This window comes from Agelaius tricolor, unplaced genomic scaffold (genome assembly GCF_023055355.1).
Source record: "Agelaius tricolor isolate 1412-34295 unplaced genomic scaffold, bAgeTri1.0.p SCAF_24, whole genome shotgun sequence".
Taxonomy (NCBI): Eukaryota; Metazoa; Chordata; class Aves; order Passeriformes; family Icteridae; genus Agelaius; species Agelaius tricolor.
Genome location: NW_027269284.1, coordinates 9,411,060 through 9,430,908, shown reverse-complemented (window position 1 = coordinate 9,430,908; position 19,849 = coordinate 9,411,060). Strand labels below are relative to the sequence as shown.

The 19,849-nt window shown below is 41.8% G+C and overlaps 1 protein-coding gene across 6 annotated transcripts in view; it reads left to right on the top strand.

Moving 5' to 3' along the window:
- Window positions 1-357: 357 nt before the first annotated feature.
- SORCS2 (sortilin related VPS10 domain containing receptor 2) overlaps window positions 358-19,849 on the top strand; it is a 536,289-nt gene continuing 516,797 nt past the window's right edge. For all 6 annotated transcript variants that reach the window (XM_071447415.1, XM_071447414.1, XM_071447413.1 and 3 more), the window contains exon 1: window positions 358-746. In XM_071447415.1, coding sequence (XP_071303516.1) covers window positions 393-746 — 354 coding nt within the window. In that variant the 5' untranslated portion in view covers window positions 358-392. The remainder of the gene's footprint in view (window positions 747-19,849) is intronic.

Genomic DNA, 19,849 nt, shown 5'->3' with positions numbered 1-19,849 from the left:
GTCCAGGGAGGCAGCGGTGGGTGCTCGCCCTCCGCGCCCCTCGGGCTGCAGCGCACCCGCGCCGAGCGTCTGCGCGAATCTTGCTGGGGCGCTCTGGGAAGCGTCTCCCTGGAGCTTTCGGTGAAAGTTCACAAGTGGCGGGGGAGAGCTGTCCCCGCCGCGGCTCCCGCGGGGCGCGAGTGCCCGTGTCCGTGAGCGCCGGCGCCCGCCCGGCGTTTCGGCGCGGACCAGCAGATGGCGGCGCCGCCCCGGCTGGGCGCGCAGCCCCGCGCACGGCGCTGCCGCTGAGCCCCGCTCCAGTTACAGCCCTCCCCCGCCCCCGCCCTCCGCCGCGGTGTCTCCCTCCCTCCCCGCCACCTCCCCGCCTGTCACTACCACGCCGGAGAGCCACCATGGCGCACGGCGGGCCACGCGTGTCCGCCGCTGCCGCTCCGCGCGGGGCTGCCCGGCTGCCGCCGCCGCTGCTGCTGCTGCTGCTGCTGCTGCTGCCGGTGCTGGGCGCCGCCGCCGCGCCGCGCTGCGCGGAGCCCTGCGGCCGCCCGCGCCCCGTAGCCCTGACCCGCGGGGCGCGCAGCCCGCCGGAGCCGCGGTGGAGCGGCGGGGCGGCGGCGGGGAGCAGCCGCTCCAGGAGAGCATCCTTGGCGGCCGGCCGGGAGCAGGTCTCCCTCATCAGCACCTCCTTCGTGCTGAAAGGGGACGCGTCTCACAACCAGGCGATGGTGCACTGGACGGGCGAGAACAGCAGCGTGAGTACGAGGGGCAGCGCGGGCGGGCTTTGGGGTCCCTGCCCTTGCCGTTGCTTTGCTCTTCCAACTTGCGGGGAGCAACCTGCGCTCGGTGCGGCCGGAGCGCGCTGCTCCCGCCTCCCGCTGGCCGGCCCGGGGCGGGGGAGTCCCCGCGGGCAGCGCTCGGGGCGCTGCGGACGGTGAGGTGCCGCCGGGAGGCGAAGCGCCGCCGTGGTCGGGCCGACCCGGCGTACCCCTCGCCACTTCCCCAGAAAGTTTGGAAAGTTTGCGAGCGCGCATCTTGCAGAGGCGCCGGGTGCGCGGTGTGCGCCGCGCTGCGAGGAGGAGCAGGAGGAGGAGGAGGAAGGCGGCTTAGCTCCGGACCGGCGAGGCGGTGTCCGTGTGCGGCCGGCGTGCCCCCGGGTCTGTGCCAGGGTATCCGGGTAAAGGAGAGGCACGGACGACCTGCGGTGCGGGGATTATCTCCTCCAGCTCCGCAAGAAGTCCCAGATTAAATTGTCGAGGCTTAATCGATTCACCGCGATTCAGTTATCCCCATGTAATCTCCCCCACGCCGCGCTCTGCCTCCTCAAGCGCCGGGGAAAGAAAAACCCGAAACAAACGGGAAATGAAATAAAACGTAGCTCTGGGTTTGAGGTGATGTGAGCAGCAGGAGTGAGAGAGCGGGAGGGCGCCGCAGGTGCGTAGGGAAGTCCCGCAAAGGTCCGGAATAGCAGCAGCTCTCCGAGGGGGCTTTTACAGCCACATCGGTGCATAAAAACCTTGCGCTGGGACCAGTGATACTGCGTTAGAGCATCAGTGTTCACAACTTTTCACGGTTAAAGCAATGTGTCTTGCCTTTATTGTTTGTCTGCTTTAGACAGCAACTCTCACGGTGGGTGCCACAAAGATTTTTTAAACTAATTTTCAGTTTCAGCTAGTCTTCACTTCTTTATGTATTAATCCATTAATGGTTGTGTATTCACAAGGGTGGTTTCAGGGATTTGCTGCTTCTAATTTATTCTTCACTGAAACGTTATATCATAACAGTGGGCGTCATGGGTAAATATTACATAGCACCTTGCACTGTCTGTGTAACTTCATAGTCAGGAAAATATCGTTATGAAAGCTTAAGATGAACTTTCTCCTGGAGGATTTTCGTGTTTCTGGAAAACTCCTGAGCGTTTTAACTACATTCAGCTAAGCTCTGACTCTGCTTGAACTTTGTGAATTTAGTATAAAGTTTACTTAAACTTGGCTCAGTTCAGAGTGTGTGTGTTATACTTCCCATAAGTATGTGAATTATCATCCTTTCTCTAGGACCTGAAGTCCCGGGTTTTTGCCTGTCTTGCTAGGGAGTCAGCCAGGATGTGGAGCTGCTAAGGCTCCACTGATGAGGATGCAGTGATTCCCTGGAGCATGCTGAGCGCTTATGTTAATGCTCTTGTATAATCGGGTGTCAGAGTTGAAGTCAGCATCATAAAGCTTGACACTTTCAAAGGCAGTTTTTGGTTTGCTCAGGAAGGAAGTGTAAGATGATGGTCATTTTCTGTGAAAAGAAAGTGTTGCAAATCAGCAGCATCAGCTATTCTGATTCTGTCCTTCCTCCATTTCTCTGCTATTAGACGGCTGCTATTTTTTTGTGGACAGTGCTTGCAGGCTGTTAGGACAGCTTCCTTGAAGAATTCGGTATTAAAAAGTTGGCATAAGTTCATTTTTTGACATAGAAGGCAAGTAACAGCTTTCATGCAAAGCATTCTGCACTCTAAAATGAATATAGTAGAACCTTGCTAATCCACAGTTATGACTAGCGGTCTCGCCTCGCCTCTCTGCAAAGATTTAATAACAGATGCTGCAGTGAGGGCTTGTATTGCTAAAATGTTATTATTTTTTCACAGTATGCTACAGCTCCCTTACTAGAATACTACCACATAGTCTCTTCAAAAGCAAAGATAAGTGGCAACTGTCAAAAGAAATGAAAGTGGTTACAGTCTTTGCTGCAACTTAGCTCTTTTTTTGTTTGCTTATTTACTATCTACTAATTCAATATTGCAGAAGGACACACTCATCACAAATGCCTGCAAACGTTCTGTACATTATTTATACATTCAATAAAAATACTTTTGCAAAGTTCCTCACAAAGTATGGTGCTTACTCTGCCTGCCATCAGCTGATTACTGTCAAGCAAGATAGTATTTGAACAAGTGACCTGTTAAGGAGGGACTTTGCTGCCTTAACCCAAATGAAAGCAGCCAGTCTTTGCACTGGATGTTTTACAATATGACTGTCAGCATTTTTTCAGCTTCTTTTCATGTTAGTTAGCTTTGTTTTATTGCATGCTTGCAGAAGAAGGGCTGATTTTAACAAAGGTTTCCAGAGAAAAATGATTTGTAAAGAGAGTTCATAGAATATTTTTTTCTTTATTATTATTTTTTTAAGGAGTGGAAGAAATACATTAAGCTCAGAGGAAACAGGATGGCCTCCAGAGGATTGGAGAGAATTTTGCTGCATGTCTGTATGTTATATTCAAACAATTGAAAATAAGCACCTGATCCCAAACATATTTAAAGTAGTTTTGAATGTCTATTTCTTTAAGTAGATATGTATGAATTTATTTATATTACTCTGGGTTGTTTGCAGGTAGGAACACTATGATCCAGTGCTTCTCAAACCTGCCACCTTATTCTATGTTCTTAAATCTGTGGCAAGTTTTTCCTTGTCTTGGAAGCACAGGCTTGAGTCTCAAAGCTCTGTTCTGTCCCAGGAACATTGCAGCCAAGGAAAGGGTTGTCATTCCTGCAGTGGGGTTTTGGATCAGGCCCTGCTAACCTCAGGAGGCACTCAGCAATCTGAAAGTGTCACCACACACATTTGGCACCTCATTGGAGGTACTCAGCACTTTGTAAACCAAGGAGCTAAACTGGTTTCTTTACCCTTTACAGCTGTGGCTGAAAATTTGACAGTGATGAGCTCCAGATGATCACATATCCTCTTAAACACCTCACCTAGTAAAATAAATGAAGAAGAAATTTGCAATAGGATTATTCCTTTGAGCTCCATGATGAAGAGATAAATAACTATAAAAGCAGAGAGGGCAGCTGCATCCCTCAGGGATGTTCACCTGCATGAACAGCTCATTGAAAGTGCTGCCATGGAGTACTTGTGTGTGGATCAAGGGCAAATACATAAATGTGAGAGGGGCAGAGGTTAGGTTGATGTGCAGATGGAGTTTTAAAAAAATAATTTCCATTGTGTAAATCATCCTGCGCTGCAGTTGTAGGGCTGTGAGATTTTTGGTTGCATGAGATGTCTTGAGAGAAGCTAGGGTGGCTATAAATTAAATTGATCCTCTCTCTTCCCTCTTCTCTGTACTGTAGAAGTCTGATATTGACTTATTATCCTCTTGTAATGCTCTTAGTTTGGTGAGTTAGAGAAATGGTGGCTTTGATGGCAAAGCAGAGGATGTGGTTGCATGATTGTGAAGTGGGCTTGAATCGCTGGGAAGATCAGGGTACAATTCCTTGTTTTGTCAAGAGAGAGCTGTACTGGGAGATAGGCAAATTGCTTCTGGCTTTGTGTCCTCATTACTTTATTTTGTAGTCTAATAATTATTTACAAATCCTATGAACAAGAAGCATGTCCCCAGCCTTTCTTTGCAGTGGGATGTATAGTCAAAACCATCACTGGTGGTGTAGGTCTTGCAAAGCCTGTACTTGTCACAGCAAGAATGTATCTGGTTAGTGAATTCCTGCAATTAGTATTTCTGCTCTCTGTCCCCTCTGCCCACAGAAAGCTGTTGTGTGGTCTTACTTTCAGACAAAGGCTCATGCAAGTGGAACTAATTTTCCTGCCAGTCTTAAAATATCATAAACTGAAGACATGGCAGGTGGGTGGTGCAACACTCATTTACTGTGGGAAGGGCAAGTAATTGCCATCCATGTAATGATAAATAACACTGAGAATTGGAATATATACAGGTGGCATGCTAAAAGAATAGCCCTTGGTGTGTTAAGCTAAATATGCATGTGCCCAGATTTACTAAAAATATGCAAGCCTTTCTGATTTGGGGGAAAAATACTCAATTCATGACAGCTTTTAAAAATCCTACTTTTCCTTTGAAGAGACCTTAGTCATCCCAGGAACTCTTTTTTTTGGTGCTAGATAAGCAACTTTGTTTGCAAAACTATATTCTTTTTGACCCTCCTGAAGAATTCCCGTTCTGCATTCATACTAGCCAATTTAAAAAAAAAATAAAAATCAAAGCCAAAGCAGAAATAGGGGGAGAATGAGACTTGTATTCACAATTGATTTTGATTCAGGGGCTGCTCTTTGTGCTGTGTGCAGACTGCTAAAGTAGTGTGAGCAGGACTTTGGCCAGCTTCTTCTAAGTCTGCAGTTTCATGGTGCCAGTATTTAATTTTTTTGTTTGTTGTCAAAATATTAAGTCCATGCAGGTGCTTATTTGTGCAGTAACTTGATGTCGTGATCCCCCATAAACATGTTTGTTTTGGAAAATAAATATAAATATGCACATACATTTTTTTGAGTCCTGAAAAGCAGTGGTTTACCAAAAAGAAAGATTTATTGCATGTGTACAGATACTGCTACACACAAAAACTTTAGCAGATACAGACTTGTTTATATTTGATGTACAGATACTTTGTTCAATTTAGAAACTTTCTCTTTTTGATACAGTTTCACCATTATGGTTTGTAGAGGCTAGTGATGACTACATGTATTCTTCTGGCAGATGTTTTATTTAATTGGTTTCTGTTTTGTTCAGTTGCCATCAGTTGTGAGGAAAACTACAAAAAGCATTGAGTTCAACACTACTGTTGCAGTACCTGTAATGGTAAATGTAGTTATCTGTGCAAACATGGGCTAAAGTCCATTTCTGGTAAGGTTTGGGTGGTGTTTCTGCAGAGTAGTCAGACTACATTTTATGAAACTAAAGGGAGCATGAGGTCAAAAATTCTGACAGCTCAGACCTTTGATAAATGGCAGATATATTGCAAAGTGAAAAGTAGATTTCCCATAGGGAAGGTTTTTCTTAAAATTCCTTGAGATGAGAGTGTGATTATAAAAACAAACAGAAACCAAACCCAATAATCATATTTGAATGGAACAGCAGAATCCCACATGGAAAGCAGAATGATTTTAATCTGATTGAAGTAACTCAGGAGTTTAAAATTTCTTTTTCCTTTTTCTTTTTTATTGGTATAAAGTTTCTGGCTTACTTCATCTATTTGCTTCTGCCAGCCTCTGTTTTCCCTCTCTACCAGCCTTACATCTGGCTGTAAGTCATATTGCTGCCTGCTGAGATCTATCCACATTTCAGTAAATTCCAGCTGCTGAAGGAGAGATAGCACCTCTTCTCATCCCCTAAGCAGACACTTAAAATTGATATAAAATTTAATTAGTAAATGTGTATTTCAAACATGCTTCCAAGTCCTCCTCCATGAACCTGCAGCCATTCCTGGTTTTACCTGGTTTGCTGGTTTGACTGGCATTACCTGACTTGCTTAGGAACAAACTATTATAGCAAAACTACTGTGCTGACACTGGGACAGGCTCAGTTTAAATCTAAGAGGGAAATTTGGCAATGTACACTCTAGAGAGAGACCAGATTGAAATCCTCCCTCTGATACTGCTGATGCAGTGCACGTGCATGATAAACAAAGCAATCATAAGGGATGGGTTTAGGCTGGGGATAGCAGTTCACATATCCCTGTGGGAACATAATCCATTCTTCCCAAGCTGATGGTCTTAGAAATCTACTGATATACATCTTTGGAGAAAGAATTGAGGACATCTCTTTGGACTTTATTAAAATTCAATAGAGTAGAAGATCCTTTTTTAAAGAATGGAAGGGGGAAATTATGAGCTTTTCATAAAAACAGTAATTGTCCTGCTAAAATGGAAAGCTCTGTAAGGTATGGACCACCTTATGAATTTAAAACATGAAACTGCCCAGGTTGCAGAAGCTTTTATGCCAAGTCTTTTGCCTGTCCAAATATAATATTTTATGTTTGTGTCAGTTAAGACCAAAGGTTGTTCGCATAAAGGAGAGAGAATGGGCAGTACAATCAGGTGGGATCCTTCTGTTGTTCTGAAAACTCAACTTCATTTATGCAAAAGCAGAAAGTATACGTTGAAACTATTCTGCAGTATATGACTTCTTGCTGTACCTCAGAATGAAACTTGATAACCTGCAACATCTTCAGAATTTTTATTCTCAAAGTCTCACATTCCTTACCAAACATTCCCATCCCAACCCCCTGTCCCAGTAATAATAATTTAAAACTCTAACAAATCACCAATGACAAAACCACTTCTAAAGAAATAATGTGTGGGATCCTTTGCTGTGCTTTACTTCTTTAGGAAGGAGAAAATTCTCCACTGCAAGGGTGTGAGACACTGGAAAAAGTTGCCTGGAGATGCTGTGGGTGCCCCATTCCTGGAGCTGTCCAAGGCCTGGATGGATGGGGCTTTGAGATACATGGTCTAGGGGAAGGTTTCCTGCCTATGGCAGGGGGGCTGGAACTCGATGAACTTTATGGTCCCTTCCAAACCAAACCATTCTGTGATTCTGTGTTTCAGCCATTAAGTCTAAGCTTGGACTTCTGCAGTAGGAAGGAGATGGGGAAGGTCTCTGGATTGATCCCTGACAATGTTGACAGACATGCCTGAGAAAGCTGTGTACATCTTGCTGACTTTAGTGTGATGAGAGGTGCTGGGCTTATGAATTCTGCTGGGGGTCATCAGCCCTGGGTGAGGCTGTAGTGGGAAGAGCAGAGACGCTGAGGTGCTGCTGCCTTGCAGGACTGAGAGCCCTGGCAGAGCTGGGGATGCTCTGCACAGCCCTGTCACCACTTCTGTGAGCTCTAAGCAAGAATTGAGGTGCAGTTGATGCCTGGGGGAAATTTAAGGCTTGGCCAGAGACAGAGCATGAGGCTCCAACAGCTGTTGGATTAAATTGAAGAAGCTGAACAGTAGTGCCAAAGAACTTTTGCCAGTTACTTCACCAGTATCTTCTGAAATACCACTTGCCTTTCATGGGTGATTTTGCAGTTTCTCACCTGCAAGGTGAGAATAATGTTACTTCTCCATCTCTTGGGATGGCTTTTGCCTAAAAATTAGCTTTGCACTTTGATATTAAAGTAATGGTTATCACCTAAAAGAGGCAGGACTATCACATCTGTGATTTCTTTGTTCCTTTGACAGTACAGCCCAGGAATTGGAGAAGACTCTCACAAGTCATGCAAACTTGTCTGCTTGTTCTGATGTTTGTTTTGATCAGGACTCCTTTTAATGTGTAGTCCAGTTTAATTTAAATGCCTAGACTCTGGCACTTCAAGATCATAGAACAGTCTTAAGATTATGTGACTAAAAACAGTATCAGTGAAACTTAACCTGTATTTAATATGATTTTTCTGCCTTTGTTTAGCAGTTTAATCAAACAACTATGTTTCTTTCTCAGTGTTTGTACTTTTTCTTCTCTTGTAAACTAATAATTATTTCTCTGAATAATATTTTTTTTACCTTTTAAGTTTTCTTTTGTAGCTCACTTTTTCTAGCTCTTTAATTGCACCATCTGGATAGGACAGTACCTAGATATAATAGTACCTATTGTGTGTCTGACGGGCACATTTTTAGAAATGTACTTGCACACAGAGATTATTGTTAATTTCTGGCATCCTTCTAATTATCATTATGATTATCTGTTTTCCTAAAAAGAAAATCACAGAACAGCAAATAGTTGGTTTTTTTTCTTTTTTAAGGGAAGTCATAGAAACTTAATTTGTTCATTAGGAAAAAAAGCTGGTTTTTTGTGGTTTCTGTGCAGTAACATTATTAAAAATTTATTCTAGTAGATAAAGTAGATGTTTTTTTTTTTCCTCATTCACTTTATGAACTTTGTTTCTTTGTCACTGGAGGTGCAGTAAAGCTGCATGAGTGTTGCAGCATTGTATTTGGGAGCACCAACCCCTGTGATGTGTCCTTACTCCTGTAGAGCAGTAGGCCCATGTTTACTGGCCAGAGTGTTAAGTTTTAGCAGATGGCAAGCTACACTCTGTGAAAACACTTTTTTAAATCACAGTAACTGTCTGTGGTCTGGTCCCTGGACTGCAAGTGCCCAGGGGAAGAGCAGTCTTCCCCCTGCATGTGTGTGAGCAAGATGTGTCCTGGGGTTCTGCTCTGAGTTGGTAACATTTATGTGCTGTAAACACAAATAAATAATGGCGATGATGATGATTGAGAACTGAGCTGTTGCACCTGTAAATTTTACCAATGTGCAGCTTGGCCTCCCTAACTGAGCTATGGTGGAGAAATGCTGCTTTTCTCAGGTGGTGAAGAAGAGCCTGTTTATGATTAATGCATTCCCATGCTTCCCTCCACCAACAATTGTCACTGCAAGACAGGTGCCCAAGGGAATGGAGCTGGAGGCTGAGAGGAGGATGTTGGAATCACTCTTTGAGCTTTCAGCACTGTTTCACAGTGGTAAATATAACTGATTCTGAAGAAATTGTTGTTTCTTCATTGAAAACACAATTGTATCAGTGGTAGTAGGTTGCCATAAAATCCTCCAGGGGTACATACAATAAGGTATTTTTCCTGTGTTTGCTAGCAGAAAGATACTTTGTAACTTGGTCTTTTCAGAGGATTTGTTTGTGAAGTCTGACACATCTAAATCTGCAGCAGCACTCATTAAGTCTTGCCATTTATGGAGAGCAGAATACACTTCTCTCAGCTCTTGTTTTATGCTCCCAGCAATTGTTTTGGGTGTTCAGCCCAAGGAGGCACCAGTGTTAACACAGGTAGAGATAAGAGTATAACCCTGAGGGAACTCGTGAGCCCCTTGTGTATGGGCAGCTCTGTTTATGCATGGCTTTTGAAGGGCTCCATGGATGAGATAGAAAACCAGAAATAAACCAAACAAAAGCAGCATGGGCCAGGAGCAGGTGGATTATTGGATTTCTTTCCTGGTGCAGAGATCTTTACTTCAGTTACCACCACCAGTCAATGGGGATCCAAATGGATGTCATGCACACATGCAGTGCTCTAACAGTCAGCCTGGTACAGAGCTCAGGAGGTGAATTCTGGGGAGATTTGTGGCAGCAAATGCCTGGAGATTCCCATAGACCTGGCTGGTGATGCTAGAACAGTTGGATGTCATAGAAAGACTGATGCTCTTGTGCCCACCTCACCTCAAACCTGCAGCCATTTTCCCAGTGGAAAAGGAAGTCAAAATCAGATTCTCAGGATCTGCTATGCATTTGTGTGTTTCTACTTACAGGGTCTAATCTGGATGATTCTTAACTAAAGAAACCCCTGTATCCTAGTCCATGGCAGGATGGAATCAGTAAATTTCTATTTGTAAGTTCCCAGCTGCTTTTGGGAGGGATCCCTGTGTGCTCTTTCTGAGCACTTTGTGGGGCCCTGTTGAGAGTACTGAGGGTTCACATTAGATGTGGCTGCCTTACACTGTTCTGCACGTGTGCTAACTGAACTTCACTCCTTCTGGCCTCTCATTTCACTCTTGTAACCTGCACTCATTGAATTGCTGTGCATAGGGCTTTGGAATCTTCAGTACTGTTGTATTTTATGAGCTTAGAGCATAGAAAAAGCTTTCTTCTCCCAAGCACAGATGCCTCCTCATAGGCCGTAGGACTTCATCAAAGTTGCAGCTTTTGATGTAAAAGGCCATTTCTTATTTTGCTAATTTATTTGGCTTTTAATCAGTGGTTTCCTGTGTTTCCCTGCCTGTTACCCAACCACAGAATGGCTAGTATGTGGAAAGTGCTCATCTGCCTTGAGAGCAGTCTTGAAACATGTTCTTTGCCCTGAGTGAGAAGCACAAGCTGAACAGAAAGTGTGCAAAACATTTATGCTGAGAGCTATGTCCTGAGCACCAGTGACAGATTACAGGGGACTGACAGGGAACTCTCTGGTTGCCCTGAACTGTATTGGTGCTTGGGGTAGAAAATTGGGAAGCTATTAGTGGTTCTGAGCCTTTCTTTCTCCCTGGGTGAGGGAGGCCAATACTGGTGGTGTCAGCTGAGATCTGATCCTCTTCTTTTTGTAATTTCCCAGCCTGATAGGCAAAACACATATGAAAGAATCCAGAGTTTCTTCTTTCCTCTCTTGTATGTGACATCCACCAAGGTGCTGCTGACCACATGCAAGAGGGAAGAAGATGTGTGGATAGAACAAAAGTGTCCATGTTCTTTGAGCAAGCAGCCCACTATCAATGTACTAAATTTCTCTCAGGTCACAGATACTATTATTTAACACTGTCTAAAACCACTTTAAAGAAGAGAAGCAAAAAAATGTGTTGCATGTCAGCTGCACAGCATTTTTGTAGCTCTGTGAAACCCACTTTCTGATTCACTGATTAACTTGTTGGTTCCTGTCAGCTTCTGTGAAGTAAGATGCAGAAGGAACCCATTCCCTGCATATAGGCTGAATCAGGCACCTTTGCTTAAAAACTGTAGCTTAGTGAACATGTTTTCAGTTCATAATGAAATACACATGTTCATCTTCCTGCAGCCTCTCTCAAGGGCTACTGGGCAGAGCACTGAGGGCTACGAACAAGATCTTCTTTTCCTTCCTTCCTTTCTTCCTCCTCTTCCAACTGCTTTAAACCAGACGGTTTTTTATAAAGTGGGCTTCATTTAGAAGGCTTTGAGCCTTTTAATAATCTCATTGCTCCTGGAAAACCCTAAGAGAGAATTTTTAAAATTTATTATATAAGCATGTTGTGCCCTCTGTTCCATTCCTTGATTTAAAAATCCTTGATAGGGAGATGACTGATATCAGACAACCATATATAATCCAGGTGAGAACTGGGTTGTTAGCTGGTAAATTATCAATATAAGTTGGGGTTTTTTTTGTGGTTTAGTTAACTGCAGAAAGGCACTTCTTAAACTGACATGAACTGCTACAACATAAGAATTGAATAAAAGACAAGTTTCTTCATCAGTGGGTGGACTTGGTTTAGTTTGATCAGTCTGCAAGCACACAGGAATGTTCAGGGTGCTTTTGTGTGTGTTTCTGAGGCAAGAGATGCTTTATGAACACTGGAGCTGCATGAAAAGAAGTGCCTCTACTTCCTGTTTGAATCAATGTCCATCTATTGGCAGGGATTGCATCTTGGCTCTCATGTTCCTAACTGTGAAGAGACTGTTCCTAAAGATGGGAATGTAAAGCTACAGAAGGATGTAATTTTTATCTTGTTTGCAGAAACTGCCAGCAAGTCTGGTTATTGCATTGCTGTACTTTGTGAAGTACATCAAGGCTTCCCTGAGGGAGCAGAGCTCAGCCCAGTGTGATGTTTCACAGGGGTCCATAGCTCAGAAGTTGAGCCCATTGAGATGAGAGCACTGAAATTCACATTTAGTCATACACTCTGTGCCAGGGAATAATATAAAGAGTTCATAGTCTTTGATCCACAGTCTGTTGTATGTGGATGGTTTGCACAAAATAGGCAAGCTTTTATGTTTTGTAGCCACTAAATAGACTTGTATTTATTAAGTGAACCTGATTGTCACAGTCACTATCAGTGAGTCAGAAACTTTGCTCCCCTTCAGGCAAGTTCTGCAGCTGTCCATTGTTTCTGTTACTTCCTCGCCTGCTTTTTTTTTTGTATGTCTCATTCCTCCTTCCTTTGTGTGTCTCCTTTGTTAGTGTCCCTTCATTTCCTTCTCAGTATTAAATCACCTTTCTCACCCTTGAGGGCTTGAATAGCATCACCTTCCTCATTCCATCTGAAGAAAAAGATCTTGAAAGCCATGGTTAGTTATGACACTGACATGCCATCAGTTTGGGAGTTGTCATTCCCATGAAAGTAGACGTTCACACTTGGTCACATGTTGTGTGTAGAATTGGAAACACTCCATGGCATTGCTTAAGGAAATCTTGTGTTCATGGCAGGACCTGTAGCTCTTGAGCATAGCAATAGCAGATATTTAAAAAACAACTGTCCCCAAAATACATCATCTTACTTGAAACTGGCCCAGGAGTGTTATATTTCACCTAATGCCCCAAACTGAAAGCTGTGAAGAGATCCCTTAAACTTAGCTAGGGTTAGTTTTGGATTGGGGACATACTATCAAGTATACTGCTTCTGTGTTAAGCTTCCAGGTGAGTTTAAATAATCATAATTAGAAATGAAATACTCAAAATTCCATTTCCAGTTCTGTGATCTGCACATGCCATCTAATAAGAATTTGAAATGACTTGGTTGATCATCCAGGTGTAATTGAAAAATAATCATAATCTATTCAGTGTTAGATTTAATATATAAAAGAGGTATTGTGAGCAAAACACAGCTTCTGAAATGTCAGTTGCTGTGGATTTTATTGTCTGGGTTAAGTTCAAATACTAGTGCATGTCATTCTCATACTTGGGTGATGTCATTCTGAGGTGGGACTTTGCCAAGTATGCCTCATTATTATTTTTTGCAGCTGATAGGCAATGAATTCTTTTTCCTTTAAATGAAATTAAATATTTACAAGCTGTTACTTATTGCAGGAATTTAAATGAATGAAGCTTCTTTTGGAAACAAACACAATCTGAGGAAAGCAGAGGCAGCAAATGAGTTTGAAGCTGTCACAGGAGGCAACTTTGAATCTCATATATCCAAGCTGTCACTTTATCAGAGCTCTCAAAACATGAGAGTCAAAAGCAGAAACATGTAAGGTCTTGGTTTCTGGCATAGCTTATTTCTCTGATGCAAGTGCTGTGCAGTCACTGAGGTTCATGGACTGAAAGAAGATGAACAGATTTTGAGTGCTTTTATCTAACATGAAATTGATACTGTCTTATGGGAATGACTTCTAAGAAGAGCATGGGAATGTCTGTACTCAGCTAGACCTGTGGATATTTAGGGAAGAGCATCAGACTCAGATGAAAATTTTGTGATCCTTCACCAGACAGCTTTTCTGGCCAACAGCACTTTGTGGCTCAGGGGTAACTGTAAAAGCTTCTCAGGTGCAAGAAGCACCTTGTTTGTAAACATGAAATGAGAGGGAAGATGAGCTCATGTACTTGCTAGTACTGGATTTCTATTATCCTTTCCTTAAAGATAAATGAGTAAAAATTTTGGGGTATATTCTCTGAGTAATTTAGATTTTGTGGATTTGTCTCTACATTTTAGAATTTTAAAACCATTTATTGATTCTTATTGATTTAAATAGTATTTGAAGTCAGAAAAATTATATGAAGTAACAAGTAGATCTATCCACACAATTTACAAATGATGTGTTTTTTTCTATTGTAAATTTCTCACCAATTTAGGTACTTTAATGAGTGTTACTTGTCTTGAGTGAGTGTTGTTTTTGGAAGGAAAGATGCATGGCAAAAGCAGTTTTAGATGTCTTTTTGTTTCTATGGAATTTATTAAAGCATCCTTTTAGATGTGTGGATGATGGTGCTGTCATATGCAAAAAGCACAAAATATCCCAAATGTTTTCCTTGGTTATTTGAAGTTGAATAAATGTTCATTAAATGGACAACTTCATCTAAGCCAGGATTAATTTTAAATTCAAGCCATTATTCCTTTGGTAAATAACCAATACTTTGTATGTTCTTATCAACAAGTGAGTCTCATTTTTAATTTATGGAAGCTTACCTGAGAGTACTCAAGTGTCTCAACCTTTCCATGTATGAAAATATGCCTTTGATGTCTCAGCATTTGACTTTAAAACAGCTGATCTTCTGGTGTGCTGTATAATAAAGTTGTTTTGATACATACAAGAAATTCTGCTTGTTTGTTCCAAGTTTGCATGACACAGTTAAGCTAGGTTTTTGTTCACTAAAAATTGGTGATTCTTTTGAAATGGAAATCAATCCTTTTCTCTTAAGTTGCTTAAAAGTTTTATTAAACAGGCATGATCAAGTTTCTTAGATTTTAAGAAGTGCTGAAGGTGAATTTTGAAAATTTTGCTCATTATTATTTACAAATAGCTCATCATTTTTAAATAGAGATTACTAGTGCTCTCTTTCAATTTTAAAAATTGTTTTGAAGGTCATCAGTAAAAACATTCAATTATAGTGGTTTATCTATAGACTCTCTGGGAACTCAGGCTGTGATTGTATTTCTCAGCTATGAATGAAGCATCACCACTTCATTGACTTAAATTTCATCCATTATGGAAGGATCCTTGGCATTAATTTGTCTTACAGGTAATGGAATGCTAACAGTAATGGGAAGAAAGAGGTGCAAGAGCTTACAAAATGGACAAAAGTAAACAGAAACAAGTAATAACCCAAGAATTATATTTTAATTGTTGAATTCCACATTGTTCTTTCTTATGTTCTTCCACTTCATTTTATTTTCTCTAAAATTCTACATTATTGCAGTTATCTAGAAGAAACAAGCCTCTTAACATGAGATGAGGGTTGCTCGTTTTTGCTTTTCTTTGTCTTATTCTCTCTTATTCCCCTACCTTCCTTTCTATGGATTGGTTAATTTAAATTTTCTAGCTGCTGTGTGTTCAGCATCACCAGGGTCAGCATGTTACATATGGAAGACACATCAGCTGAAGGAAACTAATATCCCAATCAACTTACTACCAGTGCAGATAGAGGGAAACCAGCTGGCATCAGTGAATTGATTTCTGCATCAATCTCCTTGCTCAGGCAATCAATTCAGCAGAGAGAAACGAGACCTGAGTCCTCATCACTTCCCTGCAGCAGAAGGCTCCCTGTAGTGGAGTTTCATTGTCCTGAGCTCTGTGCTGCACTCACTGAGCTGTCAGAGCAGGGCTTCTCCATCTGGTGTCACTGAGCCCAAAGGCTCTGCCAGGCCACAGCACCTTCAGAGTGCTTTGGGTCACATCCTTGGGCTAATACTGCAACCATAGTGGTCACTCTGTTAGTTAACAGCTATTTAAGCCCCCAAAGCATTAGGTGGCTCTCATCTCTCTTTGCTAACAGCATGAGGCTCATCCTGACAACAAAAGCAGCACCAATTCTATTTGTAATTTTTTGTAGTTTCTGAATCACATGCTGGTAATTCTGAGGAATGACACAAAAGTAGGCATCATTATTATATCTACATGGGGGAAAAAAAAGGTTTTCTTCCTTCACTTCTTTTTTTTTGTTGAAGGAACAGTGGTGCAGCAAACCAAGTCTGTTCAGTACTAAAAATTGTCAGGGCATTATACTGTGTAACTTAGGTAATTGCCTAAATAGTCAAGTTAAAGAGAAAATAATTAGAAGGCTAATTTGGGTTCATCCTTCCCTATTACCACTTAAAGATGTTGACTGTAGAGTTCTGTTACTGCTTCATTTAGCTTGACTATTGCAATGAACTAACTCCTTGCATGTCAGGCTGTCCTTGGTCTGAGGTGTTGCAGGATCAGAGCGTGTGGCACTTGTGGCATTCCTGGTACCATAAAATTAGGAGCAAATAGGCTGACATTGGCTTACACAAGGGAACAGACTTGCTCTGCTTTGGTCCCAAGGGTGTCATTGATTCTATTTGCACTACATGGTCAAATATTTGTCCATGGTATCAGAGAGGTTAACAAAAGGTTGTTGTAGGGCTGTGTTTGTCACAAATAGTGACAATAGGGTAGCATAATGTCAGCATGTCGTGGTGCAAATGTCATCATTTTGTGATGTGATAAATTGTCCCCAAGGACAGACTCTTTGAGAGATCCTAACAGATGTTGGAAAAATGAGTAAGTTTAGATGGATTTCATTTGTGTCATATTCAGGAACAATCAGAAGTTTGGAAAGCAAAGCTTGCAGTAATTTGTATCACTTTTCATTCTCGAAGGGTCTTTGCTAATGTCACAAACTTCGGTCATTATATACATGATGCTTCCTTAGCAGGCAAATTTGTTGATGCATCATGCTTCAAGGCAGCTCCAGAGATGACAATTTTTCAGTAATAAATATGTTTAATTGGACTGTTCTCCATTTGTAGCAGACTGGATTTTCCTATTTTAACCACAAAATACTAGGAGAATTTGGAGAGTTTCCAGTCTGTCAAAATTTAAGTGCAATAGGAAGTAAGATAATTTTGTTTGTATTTGTTCTGTCCTTCATTCAAACCTTGTTAGAGGCAACTGTGAAGCATACTAAGCAGTGCTGCTTATACTTTATCTTCAAGGCAAATTCAGCTGGGATGGCTGTGCTGTGTTAACACAACTAAACCCAACCATATGTAATATTTGATATTGCAATGTATTCCTGGGCCCCTCCTGTGTATCCCTGACACATACTGTGAGAAACTGGAGGAGAGGATGTTCAGTGGTTTCCAGAAGACATTTTAAATAAAATTAAGATGTACAACTTGCACTGAAATCAGAGCCTTTGAGAATGCTGATTGGGTTTCTTAAATATGAAGGAGATATTCTGGTGAGAGTGAAGACTGCAACTTTTTCTGTGGAAATAGCAGATTTCCTGTTCTGTAGGTATAGACTAGGTGGAAAAATTGTTTGTCCAAGCAAAAAATAACTGAATCACACATTTGCTCTTTAGGTGAGATGTTTCTGGATTTAGTTATGAAATGTTGTCTTAGACAGGCCTAGTCATTCTTCAGGGTGGTGGCAGCATGCAAGGCTGATTCTGTCAAACATGGGTCAGAAAAGCAACGTGTAACAGCACTAGCAGACTGTATGCTGGCCCTCTTCCTGAAGAGTTTGTGCTCATTCTAAACTGGACTTCAGCTTTTGCATGAAACTACTTTCTGTGTGTCCTGGTTCCAGCCAGGACAGGTTTTGTTTTGCAGTATCCAGGAGGGGGCACGGTAGGACACAGAGGTTCTTCTATACCACCTCGTCATTGCTGGGGTGGGGGAAAAGGGAATCCCTTCTGGGGAGAAGAGATTCCTTCTGCTCAAGAAACATAGTAGAGGGATCCATCTGATATTGTCTAGTATTGAGAGTTTTTCTGTGTGAATAATTTATTTTCTTATACCTTTTGTTATTAATATTGTTGCTTTAAAATATAATTTTTAATTTTTTTTTATCATTGCTATTTCCAGCAAATTGTTCTTACCTCAATGCCTGCCTCCATTTGGAGGGGGGAGGGAAGGGGCACATGGTTTTAAAGGAGTACTAAAGTGGAGAATACCAGTCCTGAACCACAACAGCCTTAGTTGGCAACAAAAAGGACTGCCATGGTTTCACCTCAGCTGGCAACCAGCCCCCACACAGCCCTCACTCACTCACCTACCAGTGGCACTGGGGGAGAATTGGAAGGGTAAAAGCTGGAAAACTGGTGGGTTGAAGATAAGCACAGCTTGATAGGGAAATCAAGGGCCACACACACAAACAAAGAAAAACAAAAAATTAATACCCTGCTTCCCATGTGCAGGCAGGTGTTCAGCCACCTCCAGGACAGCCAGACCTACCATGGTAACAGTGACTTGTGAAGACAAATGCCACCACTCCAAACATCCCACCCCATCCTCCTTCTTCACCTCACTTTATACACTGAGCATGGTGTCACATGGTCTGCATTATCCCATTTGTCAGTTTGGGTCACCTGTCCTGGCTGTGTCTCCTCCCAGCCTCCCATTGACCTCCAACTTCCCTGCCAGAGTGGAGTATGAAAAGCAGAAAAGGGTTTGGCTCTGTGTAAGCTCTGCTCAGCAATAACAAAAACATCTCTATGTTATCAACCCTGTGTTCAGCACAAGTCCAAAACCCAGCCACATACCAGCCACTGTGAAGAAAATTACACCAGCCAAAACCAGCACACACTAGGTATGAAAAATCTGTTGAAATTTGTGCTTTCCAAGTGTGTATATTCTCAATTTTCTTTTCACACAGAAACATGTTTTATGTTAAACACTTACTCTGCCTATATAGTTTGTAGATTTAAAGTTTGAGCTGCTGTTCTTTGAAAACACAGATTGATGTAAGTAAAACATAGTATATTCTCTAAGTGAGGCTAGGATGGGCAATCCTGAGCTGGGGAAGCCTGTCCACTCATGTTGCCTTTAACTGTGATGCTATTGTCAGGAGAACTGTGCTCCTATGAACTTTCTTGCTGTACTTGGCCAATGCTGAGCTAATTCTCTGTGATTACACCTGGCTGTAACTTCCTGTTGAGGAAGAGGAATTGAATAAAGAAAAAATGAAGTGTTTGATGGATGCGAACAGTGTTGAACAAACTTTAAACAGCTTTCTAATCAAGATATTTGGACATTGGGCTCTTTTTTCAAACTATTATGCCCAGAGCTGATGCACAGCCAATCTTTCTCCTCAGTAAGGTCCTAAAGTAGGAGATTTTTGCTCAGATTGTCAACAGTGTAAGCCTCTGTCCCTGTAGTTTCTGTCTCAAAACCAGATTTGAGGTGAGTTGTGGTTTCTCTACAGAGGACTGCCTGGTTGCACCTTGATGTGTTCCTGCAGAAATGGCAAACAAGGAGGGTCCAGTTGTTTTTGAATCTCTTGGGCTTCAGGAGCAGTTTTGGTTTGCAGGGCTGCCAGAGGCTTTCTGTTCAAACTTGAGCAGGTAACTTGAATCTTTCCATATCTAAATGTCAAATATGCAAGTCTTGTTCCGTCTTTTGGTTATAAGGGCAACATCAAAGATCATTAAATTGTTGGATATTTTGGAAATTTATCATGTTACCATAGGTAAACAGAAGAGAAATAGTGGCAATCTACACAGGGAAGTTATTTTTCTGATGTTAGTCTGATATGAGGGAATCTCATTTTACAGTCCCTTGTCCAGAGCTTTTATGTGGCTTTACATCCTCCCTGGTATTGCTTTTTAAATGCTGTACTGTACAAACAGTAGAGCATTGTGAAAGGTTTTTCATTTTCATGTATTTTTAATGTCTTATACTTGCATTAGTGAAAAATCCTTCTTATTATGCCACTTTTGATTTTGATATATATTATTTTCTCTCATAATAACATCTATTATTAAAATTCTTGGGAAATTTTAACTTCCTTAAGGAATGTTTGGTATGTTTTAAAATTATTTTTCTCAGCTATATGTTTTTTTAAATTTTAGTTTGGTAAGAGTTATAAATTTATTAGAATCATTGCATACATAATAATTTGAAATGTGTCTGGCATTAGTTCTGTAAAAACAATCTGGATGTTCTCTGATCTGGATCTACAGAGTCATAAAATATATATGGCACTGTATTA